Source organism: Echeneis naucrates, chromosome 16 (genome assembly GCF_900963305.1).
Source record: "Echeneis naucrates chromosome 16, fEcheNa1.1, whole genome shotgun sequence".
In the NCBI taxonomy this organism is placed as follows: Eukaryota; Metazoa; Chordata; class Actinopteri; order Carangiformes; family Echeneidae; genus Echeneis; species Echeneis naucrates.
In genome coordinates this window covers 3,259,200-3,280,196 of record NC_042526.1, presented here as the reverse complement: position 1 = coordinate 3,280,196, position 20,997 = coordinate 3,259,200, and the positions used below count along the sequence as shown (strand labels likewise).

Sequence of the window (20,997 nt, the reverse complement as noted above, 5' to 3'; positions counted from 1 at the left end):
CTATTTCATGACTTAGTGCACAACACCTAAAGTGTTGGGGTGGGAATAATTCTCCTTTGAATCATGGCCTGAACTTATTTTCCCATGAACGTTGTTACAGAGCTATCAGAATTATTCACATTGAGAACTCGCTGAGGAGACGACTGTGGAAGCTGAACTAAAAAAGACACAGCACAGCAGGGATGTCGTCTGCTGGATGCTAAATGGACGTTACTTCAAAATTTCATTTATTTTCAGAAAGTGAGAAAATGTCAATAACAAGATATTTAAAGGGGCATTAATTGTTTTGGGGGAGCAACACGAATTACTGTAACCAGCGCTGACATATCACCACCCTATAAGCTAAAATCGTGTTAAAAGCTGTTTTTCTAGACCTCAAACCACAAAATCAGCATCTATTCAATGTTCTGTTCAAATGTTGGTGCTTTTTTTCTGCTCTTTTGTGTTTCTAGTTTCAGTGAAAACTATCAGGTCACTTCGCAGCTAAATGCAACTTCCTGACTCCGCCTGCCAGATGTTTTGGGCTTAAAGTCGGTTTAAAGGATCAGTTTGCAGGATTTAGCTGCAGTGAGTTTGCAAATGTTTCCCAAGCGTGCAGGAGAAGCTCCATCAAGAGCTTTTGGTCAGCTCCTTCTGGAGAAATGTGCCGCTACGACAGGACAGACTGTAGATATGAAGGGCTCGCTGTAAGATACTGAAAACACTTTCAGGTGATTATACACTTGTGAATTTTTCCCATTTCTGCCAACAGATTCCCTTAAATCAGACCCACTGCTGTTCTTCCTGCCAAATTTCCCACCCATATGAATTAGAATAGCGGGATTAAATCATTAACTTGCTGGGCCTTGAAACCAAACCAAAAAGCGCAAAGATGCTGAGGGGAATTCCACATTTTCTGTGGTTTAACCGCTGCAAGCAAACCTTTCACGTTACACATCTTAATTTCTCCGGTGCTGCCACGTTGGCTCACTTATTTCACTCTCTTACAGTCGCCGAACAAGCCCACCATCCCTCAGGAGAAGATCCGACCGCTGACCAGTTTGGACCACCCACAGAGCCCCTTCTATGACCCTGAGGGAGGGGCAATTACCCCTGTGGCAAGGGTGGCAGTCGAACGCATCGCTAGGAAGGTAAAAAAAAAGTACCACGGAGGGGAAGAAACAATATTTGAATGGAAACGGTGTTGTATTTCTCATCATTTGAGACACAACACGGGGCTTTGAGATGCATTCAGCAAGTGTCTTTAATCCTGTTTGCTAATTAAACTGCTAGATTTGCTGCACAAGGCAAATGGTTGTACAAGGTATTATTATTATTATTATTATTATTATTGGAGTTGTTCATCCACTGATGAATTCTTCCAGTTTAATTTTTCCATCTGTAGTTGGGCTTGGTTGTTTTTTTTTTTGTTTTTTTTGTTTTTGTTTTTTTTTTGAGGACAAACTTTTATTTTCAAAGCCAAAAAGTGAAGTCTCACCCTCAAAGGTTGCTTCATCTCAGTAAGAAGCCTTTCGATACTTTCCTGCGTGTGCTGGTGAATTTTAATGTGCGACCCTATCTTTCTTTGTGTGCACAGGGGGAGCAGTGTAATGTGGTCCCAGACACCATAGATGACATTGTAGCTGATATTGGACAGGAAGAGAAGGAGGAAGGTACTGTGAACGCATCGTCTTTCCCTGATTATTGTCCTTCAGGGGAAGAATCCACCATGCAACAAATTTAACTTTCCGGTCTCGGTGCAGCGTTTTAATAATTATTCAGCCCCTGTTATTACCCGATATTGCATTCCTTCCTGCTCTTTGACCTCCGTTCACTGTGTTTGCTAAACATTCAGTTAAACTATCAGGTCATGTCGCTCACAGGCTGAGCGGTCTGTGCAGCGATTCAATGCTCAGTGATGCTCAAGGACGCACACTACGCACATTAAAGTCACAGCTGGTTTAAATCGAGTCTCAGATGGGAGGTCGGATATTCACTTTACACATCTGGCAGTGCCTTGGCATCACCCCCCTGCAAGAAGCAAGGGAAGCAATGTTTCAGGAGTAAAACAAAATCTGTTCTGAGTTTCATTTTCTTTCTGCTTTGTAAGATTTTCTGTAAAATGTTCCCTGTCATATTTCATTAGTTTCCCCGCAGTATCCACACCTGGAAACTAAAGCCAAGAAATTCCACTTCACTGCATTTACTCAGAGGAGTAGCTGGAAGATGTTTGTTCGTTTAATTGCTGAGTGAAATGAAAAGATCAACACTCCCCTCATAGCTGTGTGTTCAGTATTCAACCAGAGCCGGGGGCAATTAGCTTAGCATGAAGACAAAATGCGAGAGGAGAGAAATAACATATCCGCTGTCAAATGCAATCAATGATTATTTTTTCATCTCCGGACAGAATCAGGCCAGTCAGTTTTTATGCTAAGCTAAGCTGCCGTTGTCTCGGCTCAACATTTCTGTCACCTTTAATGTAATCACTACGGACTGCCCTCAGATAATGACCGCTTTGAAAAGGTTTGTCCTCGCGTCGTTAACAACAGCCAGAGTTTCACTTCAACGTGCCGCCCAGCCCTCACAGCGATCAGCTCTGTGACCTTAGTTAGACCGGCAAGATGGACAGATTGGTGGTGACAGTGTGAGCGTGTTGTACGGGGGGCTTTGTGCCTCCTTTCACAATAAGTGGCCTTGGCAGAGTTGCAGGATTTTTTTTGCCCATGCAGCAGAATCCTTAACGAGGATCTCATGCTGCCTAATAAATGTCTTTCTCAGTCAGTCATGAACGTTTGCTTCTTTCCCTCCTTATCTCCACTTGTCCTCTCTTTCTGTCTCATCCCTGCATGAGATCACACACCCACAGCTTTCACTTAAACATCAACCCCCCCCCTCTTTTACCTCCGAGTCTTCTTCTCAGGGTTCTTTCCTCTGCTCATTCTCCTCCTCTGTCATTACGCGTTATCCCGGAGAATTGGACCCAGTCAGGTTCCTCCCTGAGGCCTGATTGTACATTCCTTCTCTTCTCTCGCCACCTCTCATTTTCTCTGCCTCTCTGAATATCCCAGAGAGCATTATTAATTGAAGCCAGTACTCTTGCTACCTCTTGTAGTTCTGCTACCGCTGATAATTGGACGAGAGTTTCACAAATCACACTCATCCCTTTCTCTCCAGCTCCTCCCTCCACTCCTCTCCCAGATGTCCTTCTTTGGCCAGGTGAGGTTCTCCACCTGCAGTAATCTTTGGTTACGATGTTGGGTAATCGATGTTAAGTCGCCTGATTCTCCATCCTCCTCCCCCACCGGACAAATTTGTTGAACTGCTTTGTAGAAAGGTTTTCTGACAACAAATTCAACTGTTATCGGCGATCTTCCGAGTTGCTGAATTAGCAGAAGAATAAAATAAAATTACAGCCTTATCCTTCACACACATCATGCCATCCCTCTGTTTTTCTATCTCAGACGACACACCGGAGACGTGTATCTACTCCGGCTGGTCTCCCTGGTCGGCGTGCAGCAGCGCTACATGCGATAAAGGCCGCAGGATGAGGCAGAGGATGCTGAAGGCCCAGCTGGACCTCAGTGTGCCGTGTCCCCACACTCAGGATTTCCAGCCCTGCATGGGCCCAGGATGCAGCATGGAGGGTAAACACACACACACACACACACACACACACACACAGAGTGATAAACTGTTAATCAGTTTGAATCCAGAAAATATGTGCACTTTGTGGGCTCTCTTCACAAAGTGAATTGTGCATTCCTTCAGTGCTTGTCTTTGATTATATTGTGAAAAGGATCGTTAGTAGAATCAATTACAGCCTTTATATAAATATGGGAACATTTGGAACAACCATTTGCAGCCTGTTTCCCTTTAATAAATAACATTTTGTTTGGTTGGGTGAAAATGGTGATAATTCTCCATTTCCCTGATTACATTGAAAGTAACAGCTCTTTAATTCCCTCTGAACAGGTCCAGAAAGGAGAGCGTTATCCCTCTAAAGAGCATTAACGCTCGTGAAAACCGGGCAGCTTCTCATTTGTCAGACGTAAATCTTGAGTGTGATTCCAGCAGTTTAACAAAGTGACTCCCAGCTGCGGTCGACAACAGCAGGGCCACTTTGAAAATACTGCAAAGGAGCCCATCATTCTTGTCCAACCATGATAATCGTGCAGCTTTAGAGATGATAACTTCTGCCAGTCCACCGTTTCAGATGGCGAACGTGGTAAACATTGCACCTGCTAAACATTAGCATGCTAATATTGGTAACATTGAGATGGGGGTAAGTTTATCACTAACCCTTCAAGTGATTTTATGTTTGTTACTTTATACACAAAGAGTATAACAAAACAGGAAGGTTCTTTTCAGAGTTTAGGGTGTTTCTTATCAAGGAAGGGTAATATCAGTGAGCCCTTAAAATAATAAGAAGATTAAAGCTAAGGTACTTATCTCATGCTGACTTAGACTCGGTGACTGTAGGTGGTTCATTTGGCCTTAATCTGATGGAATCTGTGGTGAAAACACAAAGCAGCTCCTTCATTTACAATTCACAGCCCAGTGGAATGATTTCATTCAGAAATTTTAATTGTGTAGCCGTTCGATGACAATATTTTTTTTTTTGTTTGTTTGTTTGTTTTGGCGGATTAGTCCGCTGTGTGTGTGTGTGTGTGTGTGTGTGTGTGTGTGGCCAGGTGAGACGCAAAGGAAACAGGTGGCCGCTCTTAACGGTCTGTGTGAAATGTGTATGTGAAAACAGCTGCCGGCGGTTAAAGACGGTGGCGCCCTCACATTATCTGAAGTTGATACGGTAACATCAGCAGTGTGAGCAGTCAGAAAATACAGTTAATCCCTAATTACACAGAGTAAACATTGATGATTGGATACCGTAATTACTTCAGTGAAACATAAAAGATTATGAGGATTAGCAGTTAATGCCGAGTGGCCTCCTGCATCCAGGATGCTTAAAGGATTTAACTGCATTTATCTTTGACTAAAAGACACGAAGCACCATGCTCTCACTGTTGTGTTAAAGATAACAGGAGTGGCAGGAGGATTGTGTGTGTAAGGGATCCTAATTGGGATTCAGAGATGTGTGGACGCAAAGACTCAAACACATCCACGGGTCACAGTAATCCAAGCGCCAGAGTCGGACGACAGATGTCTTTTTTACGCTAAGTGGCATCGACTTCTTCCTGCTCCTCTCTGTCTCAGTCAAAGAAGAAACTTTTCTTTTTTGTTACTATCACAGTTGTCGATTTGTTGCTCTTTTACTGCAAGTAACAGCCTACCGGGGTGCAGCAGCAGCAAACACACGCACACAAAACGAACGAGCCCAGGAGTTTGCTTTGTGTCCTGTTCCCAGTGAAGTTGTCAATTTGGTACAAATGCTGAAAGACGGCACAGTCAGCGTCTGTCCTCTCCCACCTCACTCCTCTTCCCTCGCTCCCTGGACGTCCTCAGACAAGTGGAGTTTAGGCATTTCAGGGCTAAAGGATCTTCTCGCAAAAATGCAGACACACACAGAGAGAGAGACACACTGGAGCCACTCACGGCTCCTCTTATTGATTATCAGACAGCAGCACAGATAGCTTTTTGTTCCTAAACACCTCTCCTTTGTTTTCATTTAGCTCTCCGTTAGCGTGCTGTGGGAGATTGATAATTGCGCGGTTCATGCTGGGGCTGGACTGGGGCCGATGCCAGAGGTGATTAATATTCCCGGGAAACACTTTGGTCCTCTGGAGACCTCATCCCAGCTTGAGATACCTGTATCTTTTACGAATGATTCACTTAGCTCTGCTTTATTCAGGCCAAAGCCACTGAGCAATGCTGTTCTCAGCGTGTTGGATGGTCCGGAGAGCGTACGAGAGTCAGATGTTGTGAGCCAAAGAAAAGAAAAATCCACGCTAAACTAAAGTTCAATCGTAATTTCTTTTTCTTTTTTGAAAGCAGCCAATTTACAATTTTTTCTGTTTTCAACAGACTTTTTTTTTTTTATCATTTTTAATACACTGCCGTCTGCAGGCCTCACTGTCTGATAAAGTGTTTCAAGGAGACGGCAGTAAAGGGTACTTAGACCAGGACAGAGCCTCTCTCTAAGTGAGGAATAGGGGGGATCTTCAACCGCCATGCTGGCTAATAGTGATAAAATACACCAGAGTGGACCTTGTTAAGCCACAGACACTGCAGCTCTCCTCTCAGCTGATACAGGCTGGGATCATTCATATTGACTTTCGCTCCCTCAGGCCCAGGCTGTGAATAGCACTGTCCCTCAGGTATCCTGACTTATTAAAAGAGAGTTTCTGAAAATGGTACTTTTGACTTTGAGATGGCTGGACAAACCAAAATCCAAGAAAGGATTCTGGTTTAGTGTGAGGGGGGCGGCTGTTTTGTAACTAGAGGATTGGGGTTCACATGTTCCTATAAACTCTGTTGTCTGCTGAAGTGCTCGAGTCTGAAGGTGAAAAAGCATCAGACTGAAGCTACAAAGGTCTCTGCTCAGATCGCGGCTGTGTGCACACGCACACCGTGCACCCCCTTCACGGAAATATCCAATCAGCCAATCGTGTGGCAGCAGTGCAATGCAGAATATCCTGCAGGTTCAGTTCATGAGAACGAGGTCAAAATGTGATTCAGTGACTTCAACCGTAGCTTGATTGCTGCTGCCAGACAGGCCGGTTTGAGTGTTTCTGAGAGTGCAGCACTCACAGGAGCTTCACACACACAACAGCCTCCAGAGTTTTTTCTCAGAATAGCAAGAAACACAAGGACATCCAGTGAAACAACTTGAAAAGTGGAAAACGGTCAGAAAGGTTATGGCAACTGTGATAACTACTCTATACCACAGCAGAGGACGCTCATGGCCCAGAAATATAATATTTTATCAGGACCGGGTGCTGGAATACTTCGAGCCCTGCTGTGTTGTTTCCTTTAATGGTGAACTGGACAAATGTTTTAAATGCTTGACCAAAGATATCTTGTTAGAATAAACTAATTAGCTGGTTATAACAAAGAATGACAACAAAGCGCCGCAGCTGGAGTATGAACACGGAACCTTACCTAACAAAAGAGAAATGTGAAAAACGTTCCTCTGATAGTGCCGGTTGCTAAGCAGGCTGCGGCCTGTTTTCTCCTTTTGGACAGAAACCTCCACCTGCATGATGTCGGAGTGGATCAGCTGGTCAGCCTGCAGCGTTTCCTGCGGGATGGGGATGAGGTCCAGAGAGCGTTACGTCAAACAGTACCCTGAAGACGGCTCGCTCTGCCAGCTCCACACCGAGGAAACCGAGAAGTGTGTGGTCAACGATGAATGCTGTGAGTCCCTGAATGAACGTGTGTTTTCTTTTGTTGAGAAGTTAAAGTAAAAGAGTTCAACCAATCAAACTCACCCATTTCAGCTTTAAACATGGAGCACAAAGGGTCAACTAAAGATCCAAAATGAGTTTTGTATGTGAGCTGTGTCCACTTCTGCAGGTGTATGGAGTGAAAGCCTTTTTATTTTTCTCCTGAAGCACAAAGTATCCCAGTTTTATCTGCAGCCTTTTCCTCCAGTACCTGTAAACCACGATGTGATTAAATAGAAAAACAATGACTGTGCTTTATTGCTACAAAATAATATGTATGTAAATCTAGTTAGCTATCTTCATATCAGTTAAATTCATATTTTATAGGAAGTCTAATTCAAGCTGGATGTTTTTGTAGAGAGCTGACTTTTGTGGATTTCAGCAAAATAAATGATTGTAATCAAATCCGATCTGCAATATTTATTCTAAACTGTTTGAGATAGACACATAGACAGATGACTATGTTGTCCATCATCCCACAAAAATCAAACAAGGCCAGCATTTAGAGTCTTTCTGTGGACTCTCCTCCAGCCCCCAGGAGCTGTGTGGTGACAGAGTGGGGGGAGTGGGACCCCTGCAGCGTCACCTGTGGGGTGGGCATGAGGAGGCGTGAGCGGATGGTGAAGATGCCTCCAATAGATGGATCGATGTGTAAAACTGAGGTGGCCGAAGTGGAGAAATGCATGATGCCCGAATGCCGTGAGTTAACACCAATTCCCTTGTTAATGCATATTTGTGCGATCTGTAGTTTGTAAGCTTTTGGTGAACCTGCACTGGTGTGTGTCTGCAGACACCATCCCCTGCATGCTCTCTCCCTGGTCGGACTGGAGCAGGTGCAGTGTGACGTGCGGCCGCGGCGTGCGAACACGTCAGAGGATGCTGAAGTCTGATCCCGCAGAGTGCAGCGAGGAGCTGGAGCAGACCGAGAAGTGCATGTTGTCCGAATGCCGTAAGTGACAAAACAAAACTGTTCCAGCATACTGGACTGAATCTTCACCGCACTTCTGTGTTTCCAGTACTGTACTTACTGAAACGGGCATTTATGGTGAGTTTTAACTCACACTTACATCCTGTCCCTTCGCTGGAGCAACAGTCTGATGTGTTTTCACTGAAGTAAGATTGGTGTTTTTGGCCTCATTTTAGGAATTACATTACCACACTAACTCAAGCTATAAAAAAATCTGATCTAATCTAATCTAATCCCCTGCGTTTCTTCAGGAAGATCTGTATATCAAAATAAAAGACAGCAACAATCTTTAACTACACAGCCGAGCCGTCCTGAGCTTGTTGTTAGTGAGGTTTTCTTCAGGGTTAAAATCAGTCCTCTTGCCTCACAGCGCCCTTAAACGCCACTTTCAACAAGCTCCAATAATTATTTGTCATGTCTGTTTCATTCTCCCTCGGACTCTGATTAAATGCAGCACATTGAAGGATTAACTTTCCGTTGAACATGTCTGACAGTTCAGAATTAGAAGAAAATGTTCAGTCTTCGTAACTCTTAAACGTCTGTATCATTTTGGATAATGTGAAAGATTGCAGCTCTCTGTGGGTGAGACATTATCATTCACATGCTCTGTTTTCAGAAAAGTGGAAAGGCGATTTGAATGACAGCTCAAAGAAAAGTTGATGTGGATTTTATTTCACATCAAGTTTACCGGCACCATTTTTCTGTGTTCTTACTCTCAACCTTCCCCTCCCCCAATGCAGCCGTCGACTGCATGGTCTCAGAGTGGTCCGAATGGTCCGAGTGCAACAAGTCCTGCGGTAAAGGACACACCATCCGCACCCGCATGGTCAAGTTGGAGCCGCAGTTCGGCGGCTCCACTTGTCCCGAGACCATCCAGAGGAAGAAATGCAAGATCAGGAAGTGCCGGACGAAAACAAAGGAGGAGCGAGGGGGAGGAGGTGGAGGAAAGAGGAGGAGGCGGGGGAAACAAGGTCGAGACGCAGCACTGGAAGAACAGCCAGGTTGGTGATTGTGATCTGGATTGTCCTAAATGTGAAATCATCTGTTCCGGAGCGACCAGCTGAGATGCTCCTGTCTTTTCGTCTCCTTCAGCAGGCTGCAGGATGCAGCCATGGACCAGCTGGACCGAATGCACCAAACCGTGCAGGGGAGGAATCCAGGAGCGCTTCATGATGGTGAGGAAGAGAGCAAAGGGGGCTCAGATGGCCAGCTGTAAGGACCGGAAGGAGATCCGTGCCTGTAACGTTCATCCTTGCTAGGGGGCTCTTCTGAGCTGCCGAGGAAGGGAGGGGGGAGCTGAAGGTGGAATACAGGAGATCTGAAAACATGGGATTATTTGTTAAAGATGACGGGGCTGGGGTTGGGTTTTTTGTATGTGTGTGTGCGTGTGCGTGCGTGTGTGTGTGTTTGCAGGGAGGTGAGGGTGAGATGAGACAAAGAAAAAAAGGATGACTGGGGAAAGTAGGGGGGAGGAGGAGAACAGATGAGGAGAAGAAGAAGAAGCAGGTGAAGCGCTGTTTAGTGAAGCCATTGTAGACATTTAGTTAACAGGGCTGACTTTAACTTTAGACCACAATGGAAGTATTAGAGAGTCATATCTGTGTCCTGCAAAAAAAAAAAAAAAAAAGAATAAACAAACAAACAAACAAACAAAACCTTTTCAGGTTGTAGCTTTCCCACTGACAAACCCCCTAACCCTAACCCGCTTTGGCCTCTCAGGCATGAAATAATGTCAAATCCAGGTATTTCCTGAGAATTTGTCAAATTCTGCTCCTGTTCTTGAAGAGTAGCCCCCACAGGAGCCGGTGATTTGTGGTGTGTGTCCACTTTGCACCAAGATGCTTTCTTGCGTACCTTGAAATGCCATTATTGTTGCCGCGTACCGGGATCGGTTTATTTGCTTTAGCAGGCTCGTCCTGATTCAGATTCCTGCTGAAAGCCTCCTGCTGCGTGAAAGACGCTGAGTAGTCTGTAACTGAAAACTGTGCAGACATTTCAATTGTCTTAATCAGACAGAGGACGGAGGACCCCAGTTGTGCAGTGCTGTGTATAAATCATACACCCACACCTGCACAGAGGGACGTCTGAAATTGTGGCTTAAAAAAACCCCAAAGATGAATCTTTGAACATTTTAGCAGAACTGTAGAAAATCTCTGTGATGGTGTTTTATACCATCACACTTTTGTTCCCTGACTCCGGCCTTTAAATCAGAGAACAGCACAAACCCGGGGGAGAAACATCAATAAGGTGAAGGTCAGACTCGAAGAACAAATCTCCCCTTTCCTCACTGTTGTTCCATGAAGTTGGAGCTCGGTGGTTGGTATGAAATGGATGAGTAAGAGGCAACACACGCAGCCACAAAAAAACTAAAAACCGAAAGACTCACCACTGCTGACCAAACATGGAGGAGATCAGCTACCACAAAAACAATTTCAATTACACGTAGAAGTCTTTATTGAAATAGCTGCTCAAGTAATAATGACAAAAAGCCTTTTTGCTGCAGACTGGCAGCAGTAAAGTTCTTTGACCAGAGCCGTTTTGATCTATTTAATTTGGGCTAAACTCAACATATGTCACTGTGTTTCACTCTCAATGGTAGCAGATCCTTGAAACAAAAAGATTCGATTTCAGCCAGATTGTATTTTTCTTCACAAAGACGCCACCACACCAAAAAAATCAATGATGGTGTAGAAGATCCCTAAATCTCCAACGTGCAACAACAACATATTACCTTAAAAAGAACAATATGGTGAAAATGAAATGATCGGCTCATTCTGCTCATGAGGAAAAAGCTCATAATAGACTGAGTAATATTTCATACATCACTGAGTTTCTGCAGTTGTATATGTTTTAAAAAACTTCACTTATGACACAAAGCTTTTGGAAAACGCACATTCAGTCAAACTTTCAGCTCCAGTCTAAAATACATAAAGTTTGCAACTGTCACTTAATTCAGAACAAAAAACAAACAAACAAACAAACAACCAAACTGAAATAATTGGATTTTCTTTTCTTTCCTTCTTTTTTTTTTTTTTTTTTTTTTTTTGCAAGACATAGATGCTAATGTCTCTACAGTCTTATGGATGTACTGTATACCTACTATCTAACCACACTACGATGTAATTACTAAAAAAACCTTTCCCTGATAAACAGATACATTCAAATGGAGATGTTTTATACTGTTAAAATTAGTCTTTATATACTGTACTGCTGTTTATCTGTTGTTTCAGCTAATGTAGCACTAAACCTGCGATAACGCTCAGTCTGTCAGAAGATCTTACTTTAGCATGTGTACAAATGATCACTTCGGTTGGACATGATGCTTCATCAGTCGTAGATGTTGTCTTAAAACAGTTAACTGTCTCAGCCTTTGCTGGTTCCTGAGAAACACCAACTGATGGAGCTTCAGTCCTGGAGCCTCAGTCCTGGAGCCTCAGTCCTGGAGCCTCAGTCCTGGAGCCTCAGTCCTGGAGCCTCAGTCCTGGAGCCCCGGTCCTGGAGCTTCAGTCCTGGAGCCTCAGGCCTGGAGCCTCAGTCCTGGAGCCTCAGTCCTGGAGCCTCGGTCCTGGAGCCTCAGTCCTGGAGCCCCGGTCCTGGAGCTTCAGTCCTGGAGCCCCGGTCCTGGAGCCCCGGTCCTGGAGCCCCTGTCCTGGAGCTTCAGTCCTGGAGCCTCGGTCCTGGAGCTTCAGTCCTGGAGCCTCGGTCCTGGAGCCCCAGTCCTGGAGCCCCGGTCCTGGAGCCCCGGTCATGGAGCCTCAGTCCTGGAGCTTCAGTCCTGGAGCCTCAGTCCTGGAGCCTCAGTCTTGGAGCCCCGGTCCTGGAGCCTCAGTCCTGGAGCCTCAGTCCTGGAGCCTCAGTCCTGGAGCCTCAGTCCTGGAGCCTCGGTCCTGGAGCCCCGGTCCTGGAGCCTCAGTCCTGGAGCCTCAGGCCTGGAGCCTCAGTCCTGGAGCCTCAGTCCTGGAGCCTCAGGCCTGGAGCCTCAGGCCTGGAGCCTCAGTCCTGGAGCTTCAGTCCTGGAGCCTCAGGCCTGGAGCCTCAGTCCTGGAGCTTCAGTCCTGGAGCCCCGGTCCTGGAGCCTCAGTCCTGGAGCTTCAGTCCTGGAGCCTCAGTCCTGGAGCTTCAGTCCTGGAGCCCCGGTCCTGGAGCCTCAGTCCTGGAGCTTCAGTCCTGGAGCCTCAGTCCTGGAGCCTCAGTCCTGGAGCTTGCGGTATTTAGATGTGTAGGACAGCTCAGCTTGCAGAAGTCTTCTGGGGGCTTTGGTCACAGCACACGGTATTTCCATGTATTATTTTTGTTTAGTTTTTCCACTTTTCTCTTGTATTGCCTTGATGACAGTGATGAGTAAAGTCTTTTTTATGGTTACTTAGCAGATCCAGTCACAGTTTGTTTCTGTTTTCATAAGGAACCATCACCAAAGGTCTCTGTATCATGTGACTATTTTGTAAGAAACCACCTTTACAATAAAAAATGTAAATGTGAACATCCTTAAGTCCTGGAGTTATTTCTGAGTCTTTTCTGGGCAGAGTTATAAAGGTGATTTTGAATCGATAGCATGGCTGTGTAATTTCCATTATTCCATGCATAATGCAAAGAGAAAACACTGGTTGATTTTTAAAATAATTTCACTCACACTATCATCTGTGGGATCCAAAGTATTGAGGTATTAAAACAAGTGTCAAACAATACAAGAATGAATTTGGGAAAATTATTTAATTTGTATGATTCTCTTTATTAACTGTGCTTCACCTTTTTATTATTTGCCTTTTAAACATACTTGGTCATAATTAATTAGTCCTCATTTTTGTAGTCCTGATAATGTACTTGCAACTTGAACCCACTAGATGGTGGCAGAAGAACATAAATGTAAAAACCTGTAACTTGTGTGGCAATTGATCAAGATGACAGTGAGAGTAAAATACTTGTATAGATATCCATATAAAACCACACAACGCCATTTTACCTTAATAACCTCTAGTTGGTTATTACTGTTTTTGTAGTAGACATACATATAAAAAAATAAGAAAAAATCAAACTTTCTTTTAGGCACGACATTGCTTTTAAAGGACCTATCCAACAATTTAACAGTTGGGGATCTCGTAAATCACAAACTGAAAAAAGTACAGGAGAGAGAAGAGATTCTTTCATTTGGCTGTAATGCAGCACTTTGTGAAAAAGTGCCTCTGACTGATGACATATTATGACAATGTGACTACTTCAGAACGCCACAATTTTCACAGGTTCTTCATGAACAATACAAAAAAATTCAGTCATCCACCTTTCTACTGTTTTGAGCATGAAATTGGTAACTCTGATGAGCGGCACCTCTGCCACTGGTCTTGAACTTTTGTTGTGCGTCAGGCTGAACTGCGCATCACAATCATGGACCTCAGGTGTTATGAAGTCAGCCCACACATTGTGAGTAAAGGATGCTCATGAATAATAAAAGCCAGCTGAAGCTCCATAGCTTTTTGCCTGCTAATGATCAATACTGAATGATGTTTTGCTGCAGTTGGTTAGTGGCTGGGGTTTTTGAGCTCATACTATGAGGTCTTTCAGCTTCAGACAGGTGTGAAGAACTTTGTGACACTCCATTCCTCTTAAAACCTTAAAAACAAATTTACCTAAGGATGTGTAGCAATGGAGAAAATTTTCATTATTCATGCCCCAAGAAGACTCGTGTTGCTCAAACCTTTTAAAGGTTCCTCGATTCCAAATATTGAATGTCATGTTGGGAAATGTGTTCCAGAAAACCCAAAGTGATGCGTGTGATGCTGATTGTCAGGGTGCTCACGAACAGTGGGAATGTTTTTGGTGTTCTTTGTCGTGTTTTCTCAATGAAGCAACCGGCCGACACAGAACGTGTGCTGAATGAAGCGTTTAACAGCTGATCAGAGACCGACCTTCCCAGCAGACGTGAAACAGATGTACACCTTAGAAAAGTGGATTTCACAGATAAGTTGGTCTGCAGTTTATTCAACCCAAATGGAATTTGAAAGGTTAGTGTACAGGAGATTCAGTGGAAACCCAACCATCTCTTGTGAGCAAAATGAGGCCCACACTGGAGCACAAAAAGCTGCAAAGGGCCACGAGAGTCTCCATAAACTCCGAAGTCAAAACATCCCAGCAGAAATGAACATGTTTAATATGAAACATTTTACAATCATGGTGCAACACTAATGCGCAGAGAATCGCTGTAGTAGCTGGTATCGAGTTGACTTCTGTAGCACATAATGAGACAGGTATTACATAAGATCCGCTTCCTCGCTTGTCTTTCACCGTCATTGTATGTACACTTCTTCTAAGTATGTCTTTCTGTCCTCTAAGAGCATAAGTCCATCACATGCCTATGCACCAAGAGCCTGTGTGTGAGTGTGTGAGGATTAATGTGTAGAAACATCACACCTAAACATTTAATGGTCAGCCTGGTTTTTATTCTCATCGTCTCCTCTGTGATAATTACAGACCACGTTAACTCACCTCAGGTGATCGTACTCAGAAAAACACAACTCTGCCATAACTATTTATCAGATCAACTCATTCAGTCCTCCTAATTGGATCTGGCCTGAACCAAGTGGAAGAATTAGCCCCATTTAGTTGTTACTGCTACTGACATAGAGTTTTAGTGTACTTTTTCTGCCCTGGAAACAAACAACACTTTGACTGACAGGTTTTATTGACGATGTAATTGTGGTCAACAGGCGTGCATAACACTAAATCTGTGTAGATTTTCTGCCCCAGGTGTAAGGTGAAATGACAAATCACTGAACTTGGGGGTGAAGTAAAAAAAGTAAAAGCTCCCAAGTGTTGTGTGCTGAGAAGACCTGCAGCCATTCAGATGTGGATGTATCTGTGTAAGCATACAGTGGGCACGTAGAAAACTTTAATTCCACACAGGCGTAATGATTTCTGTCAGGCATCATCATGTCGTACAGGGAAAATGTGTCAGCACACCACGAGGCCGCATCAGTTTTTGTGGACACAGAATATTCATCATAAATAATTGGCCAGAGATGTGATGACAGGAAACGACATACAGAAGGAGCAGCAATGTTTTACGATTACAGTTGCGGTGATTTTTGCTTGACAAATGCGGCAGCGTTTCGTCTTCAGGGCTCATTGGAGACTAAAGTGAGTCACTGTCAAAGACGATGATGTCGTCGTGACAGAAAGTGGTGAGATGGAGCTGAGCTAGCTGGTTAGCATGCTAACTCCAGTAGAAGAAAAGTTAAGTGTTTCTTTGCACTGATGTGCAGCTATTCACAATATGCAGCTGCCAGCCAAGATATTATGACTACTGAGAGGGGAAGTGATGATCACTGAAGGACACCTGGTTGCCATGGCAGCTATCAGTGGGTGGGTTACGTTAGGCAGGCATGTTAGGCTGAAGCAGGAAAATGGAAACCGGGACCAACTTGCAATGGCCAAACGGCTGAGTCAGAGCCCGTGAAGCGATGGGAGAAGGTGGTCTTTTGGTTAACATCCTGTAATGGCCAGCTGGGAAGAATGCAAGTGGACAGATGCAGTGTTCCTTAATGGCTTTGGTCTCTTCCAGCAACAATGGTACAGGAATGCTTTGTGGTCTTTCATATAAGAAAAAAATGTCATTGTTCCCATGACTCATTGTACCAAATCTATTCTTTTTTCATCAAAAATACCTCTGCATTTGTGTTACAACGCGACTCGCGAGGGAAAAGAGAAGTAAAAGTGGGGAGAGCGGCGGCTATAACAATTTTCTCGAGTCACCTGTTTGTGCATGTGTGCTGTGAGAGGGATGACAACACCGAAGGGACAGGCAAGAGGTGATGGATGAACAGACGAATGGACAGATGGAGGACAGCTCTGCAGCAATGTAACAACACGTCACTTCCCTACTCACAGTCTGGTTTAATAGTGTCCCCTAACAGCACATCTGCATAGTGTTCCCCTGGTTTGCCTCTAAAGATAGGAAGAAACTTGGGTGACGCCTCGTAGAGAAACTGGGCCATCACAGCATCAGTAGTGGGATTATAAAGCCAACGAACAAATAGAACACAAACTCGAAAAGAGCACGCACACAGCTGAGATTATGCAAGCTGATTCAAACTAAATCAGCATGCTCAACTTGTGACAACCCCCCACAAAATAATGTAAAAACGTTGGTTTTTAACAAGCTCCTGCTGCTCAAGTTGAATATAATTTACAGTGCTATTGATCTATTAGGACTCTAACAGAGAAGCATCAGGCCGGTCGGTGATCTCTCATATTAAATATCCTACAGCTTCTATGTCAATATTCAAGAGCTTCTTCTATCAATTCTGATAGCAATTTGTTTATTCTGTTACAGCACAGTGAAATCCTGACTCAGTTTATCCTTCCACGGTGATCCAATCCAAAGGGCCAACACACAGAGACAGGGCCCAACAAGCACTCACACTCACACTCAGACCTTCGGACAATTTAGAGTCACCGATGAACCCAAACATGATGTCTTTGGACGGTGGGCGGAAACCCACGCATGCAAACTCCACACAGAAAGGCCTCAGATTTCAATACGCAATCTCTTGAAGTTGTTGGTTCTTTCCCGGGATGCTCTCTGTCATCTGTCAGCCCGTCCCCGGGGGCTCTGCCGTATATAGTTTGCTAGCTCTGGTAGACAGCTGAGAGCTGACTGGGAGCTCTCAGCTCTCAGCACCAATCCAGAGCAGCACTCCAATTTGCCAGCAGATGTGAAATATTAATGATCTTATCTACATAAGTAAATTTACTCTCAAAATTGGCGTGTTTTAAAAATACACATACGTGCCCCTATGCTCTTTTAAGGTGCTAAAACATCCATGAATGAATAATGAATGGATTATTACAAGAGATTTATTCAATATGCATGACTTCATAAACTAGTGACCTTGTAAATGATTTGTTGGTAAATCACATTATTCCCCATCAGTATAGAGAGAAATGAGAATCTAGAAGAAAAGCATCTCTTTTTGATTCCTCCGTTAGACAGTACAGAAGAAGAGACTTGCTGATCACCATGGGCAACAGATTTCTAATATTTCTAATATTTCTATATTAGAAATATTTCTACCAAAGACAATAGTAATCAGTAACAAAAGTTCCTTTCAGACTTGAAGTCGTGTAAGAAACCAGAAGAAAACAAGTTCTATGTAGATCTGAATCTTTTCCTGAATCTGGACTTTCATTTGACGTGGGGATTTGAAAGTTTTCTCTGCTGTCAGTCATGTTTTTCTATTTGTTGTTATCGTTTTGTTTCGTTTTTTCTTTTTTTTTTTTTAATTTATGGCAAAAGTTTGTACACTTTCATGAGTTTATGAGTTAGTTTTGTTTTGTTTTTTTTTTTCATGTTTACACCTCGCCGGATGTGACGAGATTTGACGAGAACCGTGGAGTGTCGCGAGATCAGACTTTACGAGAATTACAGTTAATGAGAAAACACCTTTCCACCGGAAGCACCTGCGATGGACTTGGTCGGAACTTTAGAAGGTATCGCTGTTATTTTGCGGAAAAAACAAACTCAACTCGGAGGATAGGAAACCTTCTTTGTTCTTCCTTCCTGGAAGTCTGTCTTATTGATGGGACTGTATCTCAGCACCACCTCCCCTCCCCCCATGTCTCTCACACACGCACATGTACTCAACTGTACTGGGAGTAGCGTTTTACCCCTGAGGTCATTTAAGTTTCTCTCCACTTCACAGTAAATATTTGACTCGATGATCCAGCGAGGCCTCGATCCTCGCTGAGATGTTACAATGGTTGGAGTGGGGACGATAAGCAGCACAAAGCAGCACAAAGCAGCGGAGTGTGGGAGGGTATTCAAATTAAGCTGTAGCTCCACACCTACATGTCTGCTTAAGCAGAATTAACAACAAGCCTAACTGTCACTGACAGAATTTGTGATGAAGGCATCCAAATACTTCTCTGCAGCTCCCTCGCTCATTCGGTCTCCAACGCACTGATACGTTTTTGTTTGAGAAAAATTTGCCATTAATTCTAGTTGTTGTAGTTCCGTCGGCTTGTCAAGCAGCACATTAAAGTGCAAAGGTTTCAGAGCAGAGGTCTGTTTTTTTTAAATGTGAAGCACTTTGCGTTGCTCATCTGTATGAAAAGTGCTTTTTAAATAAAAAAAGTTTAGGACACCCAGTACACATCTGTATTTATGTACTTATTTAACATCTACTAAACCGCAGTGCTCTGCTGAGACCGAAATGAGTCTCTGAGAGAATCAAAAACTGGAAACGCAATTAAATTACATGAGCCAACACACAGCTGAGATTAAAGAAGAAAGAAATCTAAAAGAAAGAGAAGATGAGGCCATCGCCACGCCGGCAGCTGAGTCAGGCTGTTCTGAGGAACATTAGTGCTTTTTAAGCTAAATGCTAACAGTGTGTTAGCATGCTAATTATTCTAAAGCTGCATTTACAGAAATTACCAGAACTGGAAGAAAATTAAAACCTCCCTTTGTTACTGCAAGGGACTTTCACACAAAGAATGTTTCCTCGCAGGTCTAAACTAGTCTTCTAAGTGCACCATAAAATTGGCCTCTTGTGAGGTTCCTCAAAATTTTGGTTCTTTTCACCAATTTACAGAAAAAAAATGGTCGTGGCACATTTAAGAGTTTCTTTCAAAACTGGGCATTGTTTAAAAACGTTTCCCAAATTTTAAGCGTTGCCAGAACATGGAGCCTACACAAACTGACAAAGTAGTCCAACATCTATTAGGAGAAGCCTTTTTCATCGATCCCATTATATAATGTTTATCGATTAAGTGAGTCATATTCAGAGTTGCAACTTGAGTCAGTCTGGGTTATGGATTTTTTTGTTTGTGTACGACACTAAGTGCAATCGTATCATCTGAATCCTCTGCATTATTTCAGTGCTTCAATTCATGAGATTCGGAAATTTCTGAAATAAATTATGACCAATTGGAAATAGTTTTCCATCCCATTTACTAATCTTCCATCAAGACTTACAGTCTCAGAAATGCTGACAACCAGAGGAAATGATTTTGGCATCTTAAAAAATCTGACAGAAGAGTGTTAGAATGTGACTGACGGACAAGTTTGGATGACTGTACTCAGTGTTTGACAACAAAAAAGGGCTGCGATGATCGGGATTCTCTTGTCCTTGGACTAACTGGATCTCAAGGAAACATTCCTAACAGGACTGGCGTGAAACTTTGGAAAACAGAGGAATTTCATAATTTCTCTTTATTTCTCTTTATCATGTTACATTAGCAGTTGTTTGGATTTCCTGTCCTCCAAGTTAGTTCACTGTCCCCGTTGTGCTGTAGGATTTGAAGAAGATGGTGGAGCACTTAACGTCTGAAGACCCAAAATAATTCATTTTGGGAGATGATTGTCTTTAAAATGGTCAGAAACAGGACTGCAAATCTTGTTCTGCATCTCCTTCAGCAGCATGTTTAAGGTTTGACTTGCATGAATTAATGCGATATCAACCAAAGCAGGCTCTGCATTATTGCCTGGTGTTTTGGCCCCATTTTGTAGATGGCTTTTGTTTCAAAAACTGGCTTTTTTTTTTGTTATTGTTAAGCTCTATTAAGTTTTGTTCAACCAAATGTATCCAATCAAGAAGCAAGATATATAAACATAAACATTTATTTGAAAGTATTAAATTAATGTATTGTGTTTGGTTTAATAAGTGTTTACTTGTCTGGATAATCAAACACTGAAGTGCATTTTCTTACAAGAGAGTTTAAGTGTTGGTTCGCTGCTGGTGAAGTGGTTGTTATTTCAGACATCAGTGAAATTTCTTCCTGGTTTTCAGCTGAATTCTGCAGTTGCCATGGTCACATTCGAAAACCATTCAATCATAATCAAAAATCTTTTGATGGCAACAGCTGATAGCTGTGTGATTTCAGCAGAGCGGCGTCTGCCCTCTCTGATGTTGATCTTGATGGCTGCCATCACGACGAAAGCAGGGATAGCGACTGCTTTCCGTTTGTCTGCAGGTAGTGATGTGTGTTATTAGAGCAGTAGGGACGCATGTCGAAGTTCCCAGTTTCTCAATGAGTCCATTTCACCAGCTCACTGACGGCCTAAAGCTGAAAGCGGCTTTTCCATCCTGAGACCTTTTTGCTTCGGATATTTCCAGCAGGCTCCGCTTTATCTGAGCATCCAAAGACAAATTAAAATTCCACTGAGCAACACACACCTCTTAAAAAGTGCTTTGCATCAGAATCCAGGCAGAATAACAACAATGACAATCATAAAAATAAAAATGATGCACTAACTTCAGTGAGCTGTGGCCTGGAATTCTGCAGTAAATGACTGATAATGTTATTACTGACGGTAGAACTAGTGTCAGTGGCTTCTGTTTGGCGTTTGGTTTTTTTTTTGTTTGTTTGTTTTTTCGTATCTGCCGTGTCATCATGGAAGCATTTTTAAGTTCCCTAGTGCCTTCATACACTCTGAAATTGAAGTGTCATCCCATTCTATCTGTAATACCGGAAGCCTCAGACAGAATATTATCCCAAACATCACTTAGCCTGCACATCACTGCTGCTGCTGCTGCTTCATCTCGCTGTTTTCTCAGCCATCTCCCACCCAGAGCGTCATGTTCTTGTCTTCCCTGCGTCGCATTTTTAACAACCAGACGACAAGGGAAATCTTGTGGAATGTTCTAATATATATATATTTTTTGAAATGTTTTCTTCCCACTTTGTGCGATTTTTGACAAGGCGGCTCTGATGAAACTT

General features: G+C 43.3%; 2 protein-coding genes across 3 annotated transcripts in view; both read left to right on the top strand.

The window, feature by feature from the left end:
• LOC115056034 (spondin-1-like) overlaps window positions 1-9,949 on the top strand; it is a 66,684-nt gene extending 56,735 nt beyond the window's left edge. The window contains exons 9-16 of one of the 2 annotated variants that reach the window (XM_029522263.1): window positions 990-1,130; window positions 1,577-1,652; window positions 3,441-3,623; window positions 7,120-7,290; window positions 7,851-8,018; window positions 8,110-8,268; window positions 9,027-9,287; window positions 9,382-9,949. In XM_029522263.1, the coding sequence (XP_029378123.1) occupies window positions 990-1,130; window positions 1,577-1,652; window positions 3,441-3,623; window positions 7,120-7,290; window positions 7,851-8,018; window positions 8,110-8,268; window positions 9,027-9,287; window positions 9,382-9,545 (1,323 nt within the window). In that variant the 3' untranslated portion in view covers window positions 9,546-9,949. Of the gene's footprint in view, window positions 1-989; window positions 1,131-1,576; window positions 1,653-3,440; window positions 3,624-7,119; window positions 7,291-7,850; window positions 8,019-8,109; window positions 8,269-9,026; window positions 9,288-9,378 lie in introns of both variants that reach the window. The other variant, XM_029522262.1, reaches the window with a different exon arrangement.
• Window positions 9,950-10,128: 179 nt separating this feature from the next.
• Window positions 10,129-12,760, top strand: LOC115056035 (chromosome alignment-maintaining phosphoprotein 1-like). Its single transcript, XM_029522264.1, has 2 exons — window positions 10,129-11,691; window positions 11,748-12,760. Exons 1-2 carry the CDS (start codon window positions 11,684-11,686, stop codon window positions 12,499-12,501), a joined length of 762 nt encoding a protein of 253 aa, XP_029378124.1. The 5' UTR covers window positions 10,129-11,683; the 3' UTR covers window positions 12,502-12,760.
• Window positions 12,761-20,997: the final 8,237 nt, after the last annotated feature.